We start from the raw sequence: 16,000 nt of genomic DNA, 5'->3' as shown, positions 1-16,000 counted from the left end.
TATGAAACAGTACAGCAGACCAAAGCAGCAAACAACAGTAAGTGTTAAAATTTTTTTATATGATGTTTGCTTAAAATTCAAGAAACAATGGGCCAAGCTAAATGATCCTTTTATCAATGGTATTATTGATTTAAGGATCATTCTAAGCATAAATTTATCCACGTAACTCTAGAACTGGGGAATGAGCAAATCATAAATAGTGAGCATGTCATTTTAATGACACTTTCATATAGTAGAATTTTGAGAAGCTGACTAAATCGCATTATGTAACAACATAGCCATAATTAGCAAGTAAAATCTTCAAAAAAGAGACTAAATTTTATTTCGGTATCTCGTTTATTCAAATCAAGTAACCTTTTCTCAAGATATCAGCAACATAATAAAAAATGATATTGTACCACAATTTTCATAGGTAGGTGAATGAATAATTCATTGAAGTGAGTGCTATCTACATACTGTAAGTATAATTAAAGTTATGTCTACTAATAATTTTTCTAAGGTGTATTTTATTCGATATTATCTTTACATTCCACATAAAACTAAAAGAAATAAGGCTTTTGCTGTAATGGCTTAATTTATTTTGATTTATGCCCATTACCTCAATTTTTGTCAGTTATATTATTTATACAAGTGCCACATGAATGGCATTACTTGTATTAACAAATTCAATAATATTCATTATTTGACATATAAGCTAATGAATATTGAAGGCTTCGTTAATGTATTTGCATTCTTAACAATGTACATGGTTGAAATCCTCTGTTTCACAATATCTTCTATTTCTTCATTTAAAATATTTACCAACACAGGCTATTCATCTCAACAAAAAAAAATAGAATTTCTACCATTTACTCACTCAAGATGTACTGTTCTAAATAGGATAAAAAGTAAACCTGTACTCTTTTAAATTTTAAATGAGGATTTCTTCCCTATGTTGCAGGAGGTATTTTTGTTATTTACATGCTGTGTATATGTTTAAGTAACCATTTTTTGGGGACAAGGAATTAAAAGATTAAAAATTGAAACAATTTCCACACAAATATTTTTTTTTAGAATTTTAGCTGCAGGTTTTTTCTACTTAATAAATCTGTTATCCAGAGGGAAACCAGGAAGTCTCATTTTGTAATAGAAGTACCACAGACAAAAAACAGTTTCTCAAAAGAACAGACAAAAGGAGAGAAGATTTCAGGAATAACATAGAAGGGGATGAGTATTCTTCTCTCCTAGCCAACACACACACACACACACAAGAACTGTTTTTATGTTCATAGGGGGCTAAAGTTTATAAAATAAATTTAAAATTATTTCAGTTATGAAATTGATCACCATTAAAAATTAATCTTCTGAAAATAATAGATTAGGAATGAGGGACCTGGCAATGATTTAAAGTAACAATGATATAACATAAATAAAAATATAACCTTTTCTTTTAATTGTTCTATTTCAATACTGCCATCTTTGGAAACAGATATGGGTTCAACAGTCATGCCAGCCATTTGTGCAGACGCAGGATTTGTACCGTGAGCTGAAACTGGTATTAAACAGACATCACGCTGAGTTTCACCAAGTGATGCATGATATGTCTGAATAGCTCTAAGACCAGCATATTCACCCTGGGCACCACTGTAAACAAAAATTATAAAACAAAATATATCTAAATATACTTTGAAAACTAAAATAATTCATTTGACCTTTAAAATTAAAAACAACATCATAGGTGTGGTAAAAATTAAATAAGGCTTTCTTTCTCTGTTTGTGACAAAAGGGAAATTTTAAACATTGCCTAATTCATTATAGTACATTAAAAATAGACCAAAAAGAGATTGTACGGAAATAATTAGGAGAAATTGACTTTTCTCTTTTAAAAGTATAGTTTTAATATTTATTAAGAATTTAGAGGTTATTAAGATTCTCTGCAGACTCCTAATCAATATGTAGTTCAAAAGAAGTTGAAAGAGTGAGCAGTAAACGGAGGTAAAATGAGATCTTTTTGCAAATATTTCAAAGATTATTGATTTTACAAACAACAAAAAATGTTAATAAAACTTTTCTTAAAAATTAAAAAATTCAGTTTTCTGCTCTTTCATCCAAAATTTTACCTGAACCTACTATTAGAATAGAATTATTCAGATTATTTCAAAAACTTTAATTAAAAATACAGTTTGTGTATTGTCAATGATGATACAAGATATTTGACAAAGGAAAGTAATAAGAGATATATGTCAAGTCTCATTTGTCAAAGACAATATCATGTTGTAAAGTGCAGGATTGTAATGAAGTTCTCATCTACCATATGAGTACAATATTTAATTTGAAAAGGAAATAAATTAATTTTGATGAAAAATATTCAAAGGTAATTGGAGACCAATAGAATTAAAAGTAATACTTTGAAAAAAAAAAAGAGTTACACAAATACTGAAGCATTCAATTCACAAAGTTGTCAAATTTTATAAAACTAATAAAATAACAGTTAAAATTATTTCTTAATATTCCTTTTTTCCAATAAACTGTAACACATTTATCCTACAAGTAATACTAAAAAGAATTTGAGATTTGACAACTCAAATATAACACTACAACATAAAACTTCTACATTACAGCACTGTCCTACGCACTGAACACTACATCCAACAGAAAAGCATATTGTATGCTTCTAAAACTCTCAAAACATCTTTGAACATTGGAATCCTTGCTTAAAAATGTTATTTCTGAATATTTTATCCTACTATCAAAAGAGCAATACTGCTCCTTTTATTCAGAGTATTTCTTCATTGCATCTGGTTTAATTTGCAAGGAAATAATCAGATTCAACCCTGAATATGGTTTAGTGTTTGTTTTCTTAAATAAAAATGAACAACACATACATAATAATATTCAATTATTATAAATAATAGTCAATTATTTTTTAGATAAAAATAACTGCTAAATATTCCAAAATTATATTAAAATAAATTAGGATTAAAAAATTTCCCTAAAAAACATTTAGTCCTTTATCTTTTACTTTCCTGTCTAGAAAGTGCTATAGCAGAGCTGTAGTTCTAGAAAGTAAAGTACTGTAATCAGTCCAATTTGGGCATATGCAGTTTTCACTGGATCTTAACATTTTGATACCTAAGGAACCTAAAAACCAGATAGAAATTTTTCAGACGTTAATTTTTGTGTGTTTGGTGTTGGCCTCTAAATCACCAAATCACCATTATATCTCCAGTACTACTGGATCGATTTTGACCAAAACTTGGTCAAAATTTCAACTTAAACGGTCAAGAGGTGATGCTGCAGAACAAGATCATCATCAGTACCTCGAGACTTCACCTAATTAAGGTCATATTTTTCTAACACATTTGTTAACAATTAAAAATAATATTTGGAAAAAAAATTTTTTGCAGCATCACTATTGTAGTCGTCTGCAATGTTGTGATGTCACAGGTGAGTGGTAGAATTAAATAAATGAATAATATTTAAGTGTAAAAAAGTAACTTCATCTGGCCGGGTCTCGGAACTTGATCGCCCGGTTGACTCGGTACCTTGTATTCAGACTTAGGTTACTTTAATTTTTAAATATTCTTTACAAATTCATATTTTGTTATTATCGTTTAAATGTTGGAGCTTTAATGTATTTAATAGGATTTTTAAATTTAAATATCTTCGGCTTCGGTCAGATTCATTCGAATATTTACAGAGCACTCGGCTTCTTTCATACGCACTTGGCTGCTGACAATTCAGTAGTTCCTTATACATTACTCGGCTCCTTTCGAATGCACTCCTCCTGACAAAGCAGCGGATCCAGCAACATTATTTAAGCAAGTCCATCGTCATTCTTGTGGTCATTATTCATTCTTCAGTCATCACTCTTGTTCAGTTCCAGGCGCCTACAAATGGCAATCGCATTATTCTTGTATAATTGCATTAAATAGCAGTTCCAGTTCATAATTCAATTACAATAAACATTTAATAATATATAAATAATTCATTTAATATTTCAAGTATATTAAACATTTAATTTATTCATACATAAGTATTTTCAAATATAATATGGAATTTGACAATAACATCAACTTATGACTTTAATTATTTAAAATCAGCACCGAACTTCATCTGTTCGTACAACCGGTGTGTTAAGCCTTTTGGCTACACCAGTCTGCCGACAGTACAAACAAAATTTGCTCTATGTAAGTTGTGAAATAACATTAGTTTAGTTAGTGTCGACCGTCGCTGCTAGTATCGCCACACCCGCGCAAATTAAATACGTTTTGCGTGCGCACTTTAGTTAGAATCATTGAATTAAATAAATGAAAAAAATATTATATTTAAATAAAATAATAAATATTTTAAATTTTACTGTAAGTGTAAGTCGTGTATCAGAAACCTGTGTTGTCAGATTTTTTTTAGTTTTAAACATTTCAGTAATTATGTTTTTAGATTTGCTTTATTTTAGTAAAATAGATTTTATTTATTAGGTCTATTAGATTAAATTATTAAATTTATTAATTTTTTAATGTAATAATCTATATGAATACATAAGAGTAAGTATAGAGGAAAAATACATATGAATTAATTAACAAATTAATTAATTTGAAATTAAAATAAAAGACTAAAAACAATGATTTGCATATTGAACATTCAAGGCATTCTAATCTGAGAAAACTGGTCTTAATCTTAATTTATACACAGAAATTTTACCTGTTAGGTTGAAAGGATATTTTATCATAGCCAGTTATTTCACAAAGATCCTTTTCTAATTCAGTAAACATAAGCTGATAACCTTGAGCTTGTTCTTTTGGTACAAATGGATGTAAATCAGTAAATTCCTTAAAACTGCAAGGCATCATTTCAGTAGTACTATTCAGTTTCATTGTGCATGAACCCTGTATAAAAGATTAAAAAATGCTTTTATTAACATAAATCATGCATTTAAAACACAAGTCGACATCTTTGTTAAATCCATGAATCACATGAAGGGGAGTAATTTTAGAACTGTACCTTTTTTATATTAGACTTAAGTGGACCTGTCCTAAACTCACAGAACATGGAAAGATCAATGATAAAAAGGAGTGATAATAAATAGGAATTTACCCAGGAAGAGATAAAAAGAAAATAAAACACTAAAAAATTGGTACCCACAAGCTTAGGAAAGTACAACAGATGCCCATTCCACCCATAATCCCTCTGGAGATCAAAGACTTTTTCTTAGGAGGAGAGTAGCATATTACTACTATTTAACAATTTTATTAAATCAAGTTCAAATATACACTCAACAAAATTACTTTTCCATCCCATCCATACTGAAAACCATTTCTTATCTCTGAATAATGTGACATGGAACTATTCAAGCAGAGCATATGTAAACTGAGAGCATGGAAAATTGCTGTCAGGATTTGAAATTATTCTATCAGACCTATGCTTCAGTCAAAGAAGTCTTTCATTTGTTCATTCAGGTAGTACAGTAATCTTCTTCAGCATCCTTTTAAGATTTAATCACACTCTACCATATTTGTTTCTGCATTCAGAATTGTCTGCTCTTAGTTAATTAATGCTGTCCAGACATTGTTTATGGTATAGGATAAGTTGACAAAAAAGATAGCTGGACATCAATATCTAACGACAGTCCTGGAAGCAAATAAAAAAGAAAAAAAGATAGACATAGAGACTAATACTGGATCTACGGAGATGGCTGGACCACAAAGCATGGAAAACTGGGGGTACTATTTAACTCAGTTCCTGATCGGTCAGTTACTTTAAAGCATACTTGTTTACACAAGCATTGAATCCCTCAGCCAAGTGTAATTATTGCAGAAGAGAGGATATCGCAGAACACATGGTTTTCAAGTGTCCAGTTCTTGCAGCACAGTAAAGCATGCCCGAGAGAACTTTGCATCATGATAACTATGCTACAGACCAACAGCTTTGATGTCAAAGATGTCGGTCAGAATTATCCACACAAAGATGGCAGAAGAAATACAGGGAGGAATTCACTCTGATTTTCTCTTGGAGCCCACTACTGCCCGAGGAATAGTAATAGGTAAAAAAGAAGAGTTTTATAAAAGGTACCATTATCCATTCATAACCCTACAACTATCAGTTCAAACCCTACAGAACAGTTTCTCCATATAACAACATGAGAGCCTCAATACGATAAGCCTTTCAGAACCATGAGCCTCATTGATCCGATGAATGATATTCATTCAAAGAAAAAAATCACTCTTAGGCCAACAAGGAGAGGTAGAAATGAAATGATTGTAGAATGCAAGTCTTAAATCTCTCATCTTATTCTTTGCTAGTAATTCTGTAATTGGTAATTGAAGTATAGAAGTGCTACCCTGACCAAAAAATAATTTTTTCTGAATTTGTATCAATCTCAAGCACCTACTAACTATTCAAATGTATTTATTCAGTACCAAACAAATGCATGATATATGCAGATACTTGCTGTTTGGATGTTGGATAACCACCTGCTGCAAAACAAAGCACTAAGGTCATCAAGCAAAGGACTTCTGATTATACTTCCCCTCTGTTAATTTAACAAATAATTCAATTTTTTCCACTAATTAACCTTGAACTTAGACAATGATGCATAACAAATAGGGTCAAGTCCATCATAACACCCATATACTTTGGTGTTTGAATGTCATTTATCTACTTATATTAAGACGTGTTCTCTGTTACAAAAATGTAGGTCAAAATGAGGTGTTCCCAGGATTTGAATCTAAGTGATTTGTTTTTCATAATATACTGTTAATCTTCCTAATATTTTTTAGACTGGATATCTCATTTTTGCACCTTGCCACTAAGATTATGTCACGTATATACATACAGTTATTTGTATAAGATTACATCTATTAGAGGAATTGTCTAAAATTTCTCACTTGATGGTCTCCAACAACTTTGTATAGTAAATAAGAGTATGGAATTTGAGGCTAACCTTAAACCAAAATTCCTTACTACATGTTAATCATACATCAAAATTATTTAGTTCATTGTAAGCTGTAACATTTATCAAATTTCCTAATATATTTGTTTAAAAATTGCCAGGAAGTGTCAAATTGCCAAGATGTTTAAATAGTTTATTTATAGGTAAAATAGTCTTTGTTTCATCTGCTATTACTATAAAGTTTAGAAAGCTTTCTTTGTTTTCCGTAGCAAAAAAAAAACAAAAACAAAAAACTTGTAGATAAATGTCAGCAAAATTTTTGGGTACACTCTACATAATATTTCTAATAGCCTACAATTTTAGTCGAGATCTAATAAAGAACAGTTCTTAATTCTACCAAGCCCTGCTCAAGAAGTATACCGATTAATTACTGAATGTCTATCACTGAAATTGTCTTTATTAGCTCATCAGTGAATTTTGTTCATCATTAACATCCATTGTTCTTTCTTTAAATGAACTGATCTTCCATGCTTTGTCTACTCGTAATATCTTTACCGTACTGTAATCACTAATTATTGGTGACAAATCTCAGCTAGAATTAGTCCTTTTATGCGGAAAAAATACAAGGTAAAATGAACCTGACAGGTCAATTTGAATATTGTTTTTTGCCCTTTCTAGCACTGTCACTCTAACATTTGTAGTCGATGCGTTATGGAGTACCTCCATTCTAAAAACTACTTTTGGCATTAAGTGATTGCTAAAAGTAGTTTTGAGAATGGCGATACTTTGATATTTGCCAAATACGAACGGGTAGAATAACAATGCTAGGAAAAGCAGAAAATAACAGCCAAATCAATTATGATAATCTAGAGGAAATACAAAATATTGTGAAAACCTAACAGGTTCATTTAGCAGGGCTAGAATGAAATATAATAAAAGTAATTGATATTGAATAATGAAAAGAAAAGTAATGCAGAGGTTGCCAAATCAGTTTAAGAGAAGTATAGTAGAGAAGAGAAAAAGGATGGAGTAAAAATGAGACTGTAAGCAATGAGAAGTACAGTTAGAGCAATAAGATGGTTTATGATAGCAGTGGAAGATGTAAGAACTTGCAAAAAAGAACACTGCAAATGTGCAGCAGCAGGTGAAAGATAGTGCAGGACAAAAATTAGAAGTATTTCAGATGACCCAACATAGATAAAATCTTGAACAGAGGATAAAAATAATGTTAGAGACAGCACTAAACTTTATTTTAATTCTGTTCACTTTTTTTAAATTTTTATTCCTTTCTTTTCTTCCGGTAATTACCTTTCAGATAATACTTCAGAGGATGAATGAGGATGATATGTATGAGGGTAAATGAAGTGTAGTCTTGTACAATCTCAGTTCAACTATTCCTGAGATGAGTGGTTAATTGAAACCAACCACCAAAGAACACTGGTATCCACAATCTATTATTCAAATCCGTGTAAAAATAACTGACATTACTAGGGCTCTCGAGTTTGCTCGAACTCTCGACTTACAAATCAGCCGATTTGGGAATACGCGTTCACCACTAGACCAAGCCGGTGGGTTAATATTTTTATTCCTGGAAAAAATGAAAAAAACACTTCCTAGAGCCTAACTGCATAGAACAATTTTTTAACTATTCTAAGTTTATTTAAACAAATCAGAAAATACAAACCAGTGGAATCATAGAATGAACTAAAGAAATATCTTTGTTTTCTAGTGACTTCATATATCTTACAATTCTTGTTTCAGAATGATAAGTGTTAAAAATAGGATGAGTCATAAACTGTGACATTCTTTTGAATTCTGTCTTCAAAATACTGTTGCTTAATATATCACTGTTTTCAGCAATCTAAAAACAGAAAATTAATAATTATTACTAAACTTTATAAAATAAAACATAAATACAAGGTTTGTTCAAAATCTGTCTGACCATTGACCAAGTGGCTATAAATCTTTGTTTCCTACAAAATAGCCTCTTATCATAATACTGAAAATATTTTTTGTACATCTCTTTTGATATTTCTACAAGTTGTGCTATCACATTCATCATTATATCTCCCAGCTGTGATATCAGAACACTTTCAGAAGCATTTGAAGTTACCAGAAATTACAAGGAGCCATATCTGGTGAGTAGTAATTTCAAAAAAATGTCTTAGGTTCTAGTGAACTGAGGATTTCTGTATTTGACTATACAGAATAAATACTTTCTGTATTTGAAGTTCTGGATTACATGTGACAAATAGGCGTGTGTGTTATGATGCAACTGACATTTATGTAATTTCCATAGATCCAATCTCTTGCACCAAACTGCATGACAAAGGTAATGGAGATCCTTTAGAGAGTTCTGTTTCTTGATAGTTTAGAATTCTGGGGCATACTTGGGTTGCACAACTCTGAGGAAATTAAAAAAAAACAGTCAGCTTCATTTTCATTTGTCTTGCTTTCTTTGGCCTTGGAAATGATGGTGATTTATTTAGGCATTAAAAAGATCAGTAACAGCTAAAAAATTACACTCAAAATCCTACACAACATCTGTTAAGCATAAAAAAAGCATCAATGATATTGATCATCAATTTTTTTCTACAACTTCAATTTAGTAGAGTCAGTGAAACTTAAATTTAATAAAGTCAGTGAAACACATTTAGTGAATGTGGAAAAATTGTTTGTTGTATGTGGAGACATAGATAAAAATTTCAAGGTATTTTATGAAACTCATACTTTTTTTATTTGTCATAATTTTTTTTTTTTGATTGACAAAGATAATAAAACTAATGATAGAAATAATAAAATTAGATATCTTTCAACCTCCCTTATTTTCAGAATATATTCTACTAAAAAATGAACTTGGTTAAAATAATAGTATGGAAAAATAAGTAAAATTTTGCAAAATTTCTACATCAGTAATAAATATTTTATGACAAATAAGCTCAAATTCCAAGAAATTTCCAGAACTTAAAGATTTTTCAAATTCCAGGTTTTCCAGTGTGCATGGAAATCCTGATAACTGTCAACTGAGCTTTCGTTTCTGGGTTATATCCATATACCCAAGATTCATCGACAACATGGTCTTAAGAGATTTAGGATCACATTGGTATACTACTATGCAACATCAAAACAAATCTTTTTCTGCTCAAGTAAAGCAACTTTGGCACAAATTTCATGGTCTGTGTCTACAAGCTCAATTCATCCTTTAAAATCAGGTGAACTCATCACTAATCCCAATGTCCTTTGTAATTTCTTAGTCAGCAGATGATTTTCCATGTCAAATTGCATATATTGTTAATGATATTTGGAGTTCGGCTTGTTAATATCCTATTGGTGTGTTGTTCACTCTCAACTGAAGTGTCACTATTTTGAAAATTATTATTCCATTCTGTAATATTTATTACCCCTGTAGCTTCACTCCCAAAACTCTGCTTAATCTTCTTAATCGTTTTTCTTTGTGTTTCACTAAGCTTTTGGCAGAACTTGATATAATAATGTTTAGTGTATATCATCATTATTCACAAAATAAAATTGCAACAAGCCCTGCAAAACTCATGCATGCAATAGCTGCTGAATAACAAATGACATCCTCTATGCAATTACAAAAAATACACGTGGAACATAGTCCTGCACTTTTACCAAACTTTACTGATCACATTCAAGTAATTTTCAAGAAAAAGATAGGTATGATACTTTTTGAACAGATTTCACCAAAACACACACACACCATATACAAAGAGTTTGGTTTCAAATTGAAACTTTTTTTTTTTTGTCTTCAGTCATTTGACTGGTTTGATGCAGCTCTCCAAGATTCCCTATCTAGTGCTAGTCGTTTCATTTCAGTATACCCTCTACATCCTACATCCCTAACAATTTGTTTTCCATATTCCAAACGTGGCCTGCCTACACAATTTTTCCCTTCTACCTGTCCTTCCAAAATTAAAGCGACTATTCCAGGATGCCTTAGTATGTGGCCTATAAGTCTGTCTCTTCTTTTAACTATATTTTTCCAAATGCTTCTTTCTTCATCTATTTGCCGCAATACCTCCTCATTTGTCACTTTATCCACCCATCTGATTTTTAACATTCTCCTATAGCAACACATTTCAAAAGCTTCTAACCTTTTCTTCTCAGATACTCCGATTGTCCAAGTTTCACTTCCATATAAAGCGACACTCCAAACATACACTTTCAAAAATCTTTTCCTGACATTTAAATTAATTTTTGATGTAAACAACTTATATTTCTTACTGAAGGCTCGTTTAGCTTGTGCTATTCGGCATTTTATGTCACTCCTGCTTCGTCCATCTTTAGTAATTCTACTTCCCAAATAACAAAATTCTTCTACCTCCATAATCTTTTCTCCTCCTATTTTCACATTCAGCGGTCCATCTTTGTTATTTCTACTACATTTCATTACTTTTGTTTTGTTCTTGTTTATTTTCATGCGATAGTTCTTGCGTAGGACTTCATCTATGCCGTTCATTGTTTCTTCTAAATCCTTTTTATTCTCGGCTAGAATTACTATATCATCAGCAAATCGTAGCATCTTTATCTTTTCACCTTGTACTGTTACTCCGAATCTAAATTGTTCTTTAACCTCATTAACTGCTAGTTCCATGTAAAGATTAAAAAGTAACGGAGATAGAGAACATCCTTGTCGGACTCCCTTTCTTATTATGGCTTCTTTTGAAACTGAACTTTTGAAAATTGAAACTGTTTATTGTATTTAGCATGTATCTAATCTTTGATCTGACTTGTCTTAAAGAACGAGGCATTTTACCAAAATGATCTGATATTCAGAAAAAACTTCAGGTATCAAGAAATAAAAGGAAAATTCTTTTTACATACAAGATAAAAAAACATCCTTTACTAAGCACATAGAGTATGGCATAATAACTATATCTTTGTAAAAAAAAAAAAAACAAATGGAAATTAGAAAAATGTTGTTTAATATGAATGATTGGTGTAATTCCAGGGCAGCTCTACTCAGTTACAGATGTGTTTCTTTAATTACACTGAACCTTTATAGAAAGAAATCTTTAGTTTTTCTTATAGCCTATATTGTTGGTAAATATGTTCCTTTATATACCTGATTTTCTAGGCAGTACACTATACTATTCAAATCATTCATAACATTATGTAATATTTACGAGATGAATTTTAAAATAGTTTATTTAACTGCAATTAAATTTTTTTTTTATTAATTTCACCTAGATTATAATTTTATTTGATAATTAGAAATGAAACTGTTTATCTTACTTCTTGTTTATGGTTATATGTTTAATATAACCAGACTTTGTGTTTTAAAGATTCTTCTCTGTTACACCTAATAAATTATTTTCAAAGATATTTTTAACTTTTTAGAATACTTTGTATAGTTTTATTTACACGCTATTTAATATAAACAATTCCTACAATTAAATAAAAAATATGTTACAAAAGGATTTTGATGTTTACTTAATAGCACATATTTGTCAGATCATGTGGCTCCACAAAATAGGAGTGTATCACATTTGGTTAAAGACAGGGATCAGTAAGTTCTTGTTTATTATATGTTCTTATTATATAATGTTTGAAATTACAACAATCAGTTTTTACTTTTTTGTAACCAATTTCTTCTATGGATTTCACTACATTTTTAAGAAACCTAATTAAAGTAATTTACATATTTTATTAATTTTGAATATTTCAACCTTTATGTTAAAAAATCAAGTTTTTTAAAATTTCCTATTCTAATTTCTTTAGAGCATATTAAAATTTTAAAAATGTACTTTCATAATGAATGTCCCCTTATTTCTCTAAAATAACACTAATGAATAATAAAAGAAATTTTCTAAAAAAAAGGTTTTCTTAAAAATTATAAGATTCTAATCCCTACAAGAATTAGGTTAATTGTATATAATTTTTCTGGTGATTTGAAAAAATTTCAGACATAAGTTATATCAATAATCAGTTTATTTTCCTGTTAACAAATAAAAATAAATAAAATCTTACATTTTTTGTGGTCCAGGCATGAAGAGGAAATAGTGCTTTTGTGAGGAATGGATTCTTTTTAGGAGGTTCCAAATACTGAAAAATTTTTAAATATTTATTACAATTCCTAGTGTTCAGTCATGAAAAAAATTATTTAGATAGGTGTTAAATAACTAAATTTTGGGTTAGGTAACAATCTACAAATCTTACAATCTCTCTTTCTATATAAAAGAAACAAAAAATTGGAACACCTATTTAAAAATACAACCCTACAAAGATTTAACAAGTAAAACATAACATTATCTATACAATGTCTGAACATTATTTATGTTTCATAAAACACGATTTTGAATGCTTTTGAATAGATTATTATTTAATGGGTAGAGTACGGAATAGAGAGGATGATCAGAGTATACCAGAAGGAAAAAGCATTAATTGAAGGTAGAGCAAGGAAACAAAGAAGTAAATTGCTTGACATTTCTTGTAACAATATTTATTTATATCTTAAACAGTACTAACATATGCACACACACCGTACACAAAATGACAATCGTATTTGCTATCTGATTTTGTGTAAATCCCCTTCACTTAAAATTCTCAACATATGCAGCCCCCTACTGCAAGATTTTTATTATAATAGTAAAAAAAGAAACTATCATTCCTGAGAAGACAGTAAACTAACCAAATCAGGACCAATCGGTTGATTGTTCCTTGCCTGTTCCCTACCCTTTTGTTATCCTTATCCTTCTTACTTAGGAACTTAGGTAAGTATTACGGTCAGCTGCCCTGGTTCCATCTATGTACTATGCTACCACCTACAGATTGGTATCAGTAAGACCTTGCCTGAAGAATTAGTCAAGGACTCTTGTTTTCTATGAAGGGATTGCACAACAAGCCAAACTAATGGTAAAGCCAGCCCTCCTGGCTGGAAAGAAAGAAATATGGTCACTGACACAGTTTTAGAACTAAATTTGTCATTCATATTTACTTTAACATATTACTAGAGCAAGATGTACGGCTGAAAGTGTTAACTCATTAACAATTTCAGTGTGAACATAAGAATTATAGATTAATGCATTAAAAAATATTCATAAAATGTACTAAAATGTTTATGAAATTACATTAAAATTTACACTTTTTCAAAATAATAGTAAATGAATTCAAATATTGTTTATGTAGTTTAAAAATATATACTATACCTCTTCTAACGATGTTTCACATCCAAAGATCCAAAGCAAATCGCTTACATCATCATGCGATACAGTTTCATCAAGTGAAATACCAACCTAAAAAACACAGATAAAAAGTCATTTTAAGGAATATTAACTCAAAATAAAACAAAACTTTTATAGGATAAACTTTTTATTTAAAAAGTTATATAAACAATATATCAAAAAATATATTTTAAGATGATCAGTATTATGGCAAAATTGATATAAAATTTGATTATTATTATTAATATTATGAACTGCTATGGTAGGAGACAAACACATTTAACCATTTATAATGTAAATACTCTTGACGGTTCAAACCAGTTCATGATATGTCATTCATCAACTTCTTCATTAACTCATTATTAACTTATTCCCACCATCTGCATTTAGCCATTAACCATCTGTATTTATAAACCTTACTGAAAACCACCAACACTATTTGAAAGGTATATTTTTACAGCTTTTACATCTTAATTACATAATGAGAAAACTGGTCTTCTGAGCAGATTAAACATATTGCTACAAGGCTTGCAGCAATGCGATTAGATCACTTTTAAATAAAAACTAATTTTTTTCTGTATTCTATCAAATTTATATCGATAGGAAAAAATAAATAAGTTATACGTACTTCATAACTATTAACAACTGAAATAAACATATCAAAAATCTCTCAAGATTACGCTGAGTCGGTTATGAAAAATTCCTTTCGACATGCTGAAAGGTGGAGGTATATTTCACCGGAGCTAAGTAAGAGATAAAAACGATTTCCACCTTAAAGTTAAGAAAAACTACAAATTTACTCAATATGACAATGGTTGCACGTGAAAAAGGTTTCACATGTTTAGCATATGACAAGCCCCCCTCGTCATCTTACAATTCCAGCAAAATTTTGGTCATCCCTTGTCATAAGGGTTGGTCATTGTTTCAGACAAATATTTTAAGTAATGTTTAGAGGACTGAAGACCACTTTCAACCGATTTGATACTGTATCTACTAAGGGAGGTATGATTTTTTTTTGTCTTCGAATCTTCCCACCGCCTGGGCCAATGGTTGGTGATATCAAAAAACTTTACTTAGATAAGGTTTAGGCCCTTATCCAAAGAATAGTAGGAACTTTAAATTAATTTGATATTTTACTTAATAAGAAAGTTACAGAGATATTTTGTTTTTTTGAAAAAGCTTCCCCCCATGGTTTGATTTTACCCATTTAGGAGCTCGACCAAAATTTTGGGTCATTATACTTTGTGTCAATTTGAAAGTGACTGGCACAAGATTATGGCAGTTATCGTGTCCACAAGAAAGTGAAATATATATATATATATATATATATATATACAAATAATGACATTTTCTGGAAATTGAATCATGGTATTCGTTACAACAAGTAGATTTCTAAGAAATCTACCTAAAATGGATTGGTTTTGCATCTTAGAACTGCATTATTCTACAATAATTTGTAAGTATTATTTTTTTGTAAACATTTACAAACATGTAGATGTGTAAGTAGTAAGAAGTGCACATGCTCAGACTAGCTCTCTTAATAATTCAGCCTACAAGTAATATTGTTTACAAATTGTTTTCTTGGGTGGTACCTTAAACTCATAGAACTTTTCTTAGAATGTCAAATATATTGTACATCAATAATTTTCAAACAATTTAAATTAAACAAATTATAAAAATCATTATTTGGATGTTTTATTTCATTACTCGTAGTTTTAAAATTTGTAATAGTTTTTTTCCAAATTTTTACTAATTGCTGATTGTTTTTAGTAAAATTCAGTATTATATTTGAGCTGGTATATAAACAAAACTTATTGTAGAATATAATGGAAATGGTAATAAAGTCAAAATAAAAAATAAATAAATAAAACAACAGCATAATCCAACAACATAAATATGTTGTACATATAAAGTTATAAAATATTATATTTGGAAATTATTAAAT

General features: G+C 29.8%; 1 protein-coding gene across 7 annotated transcripts in view; it reads right to left on the bottom strand.

Moving 5' to 3' along the window:
* The window catches only part of LOC142322375 (glycine dehydrogenase (decarboxylating), mitochondrial-like), a 61,027-nt gene that overhangs the window by 13,501 nt on the left and 31,526 nt on the right, over positions 1–16,000 (bottom strand). For 5 of the 7 annotated variants that reach the window (XM_075361384.1, XM_075361382.1, XM_075361386.1 and 2 more), the window contains 5 exons: positions 14,041–14,127; positions 12,863–12,937; positions 8,553–8,729; positions 4,681–4,865; positions 1,422–1,623 (listed from right to left, as the gene is read on the bottom strand). In XM_075361384.1, the coding sequence (XP_075217499.1) occupies positions 1,422–1,623; positions 4,681–4,865; positions 8,553–8,729; positions 12,863–12,937; positions 14,041–14,127 (726 nt within the window). The remainder of the gene's footprint in view (positions 1–1,421; positions 1,624–4,680; positions 4,866–8,552; positions 8,730–12,862; positions 12,938–14,040; positions 14,128–16,000) is intronic. The other 2 variants (XM_075361383.1, XM_075361389.1) reach the window with 2 other exon arrangements.

This window comes from Lycorma delicatula, chromosome 3, assembly GCF_047948215.1.
Source record: "Lycorma delicatula isolate Av1 chromosome 3, ASM4794821v1, whole genome shotgun sequence".
In the NCBI taxonomy this organism is placed as follows: Eukaryota; Metazoa; Arthropoda; class Insecta; order Hemiptera; family Fulgoridae; genus Lycorma; species Lycorma delicatula.
This window is presented reverse-complemented; position numbering and strand designations above follow the sequence as displayed.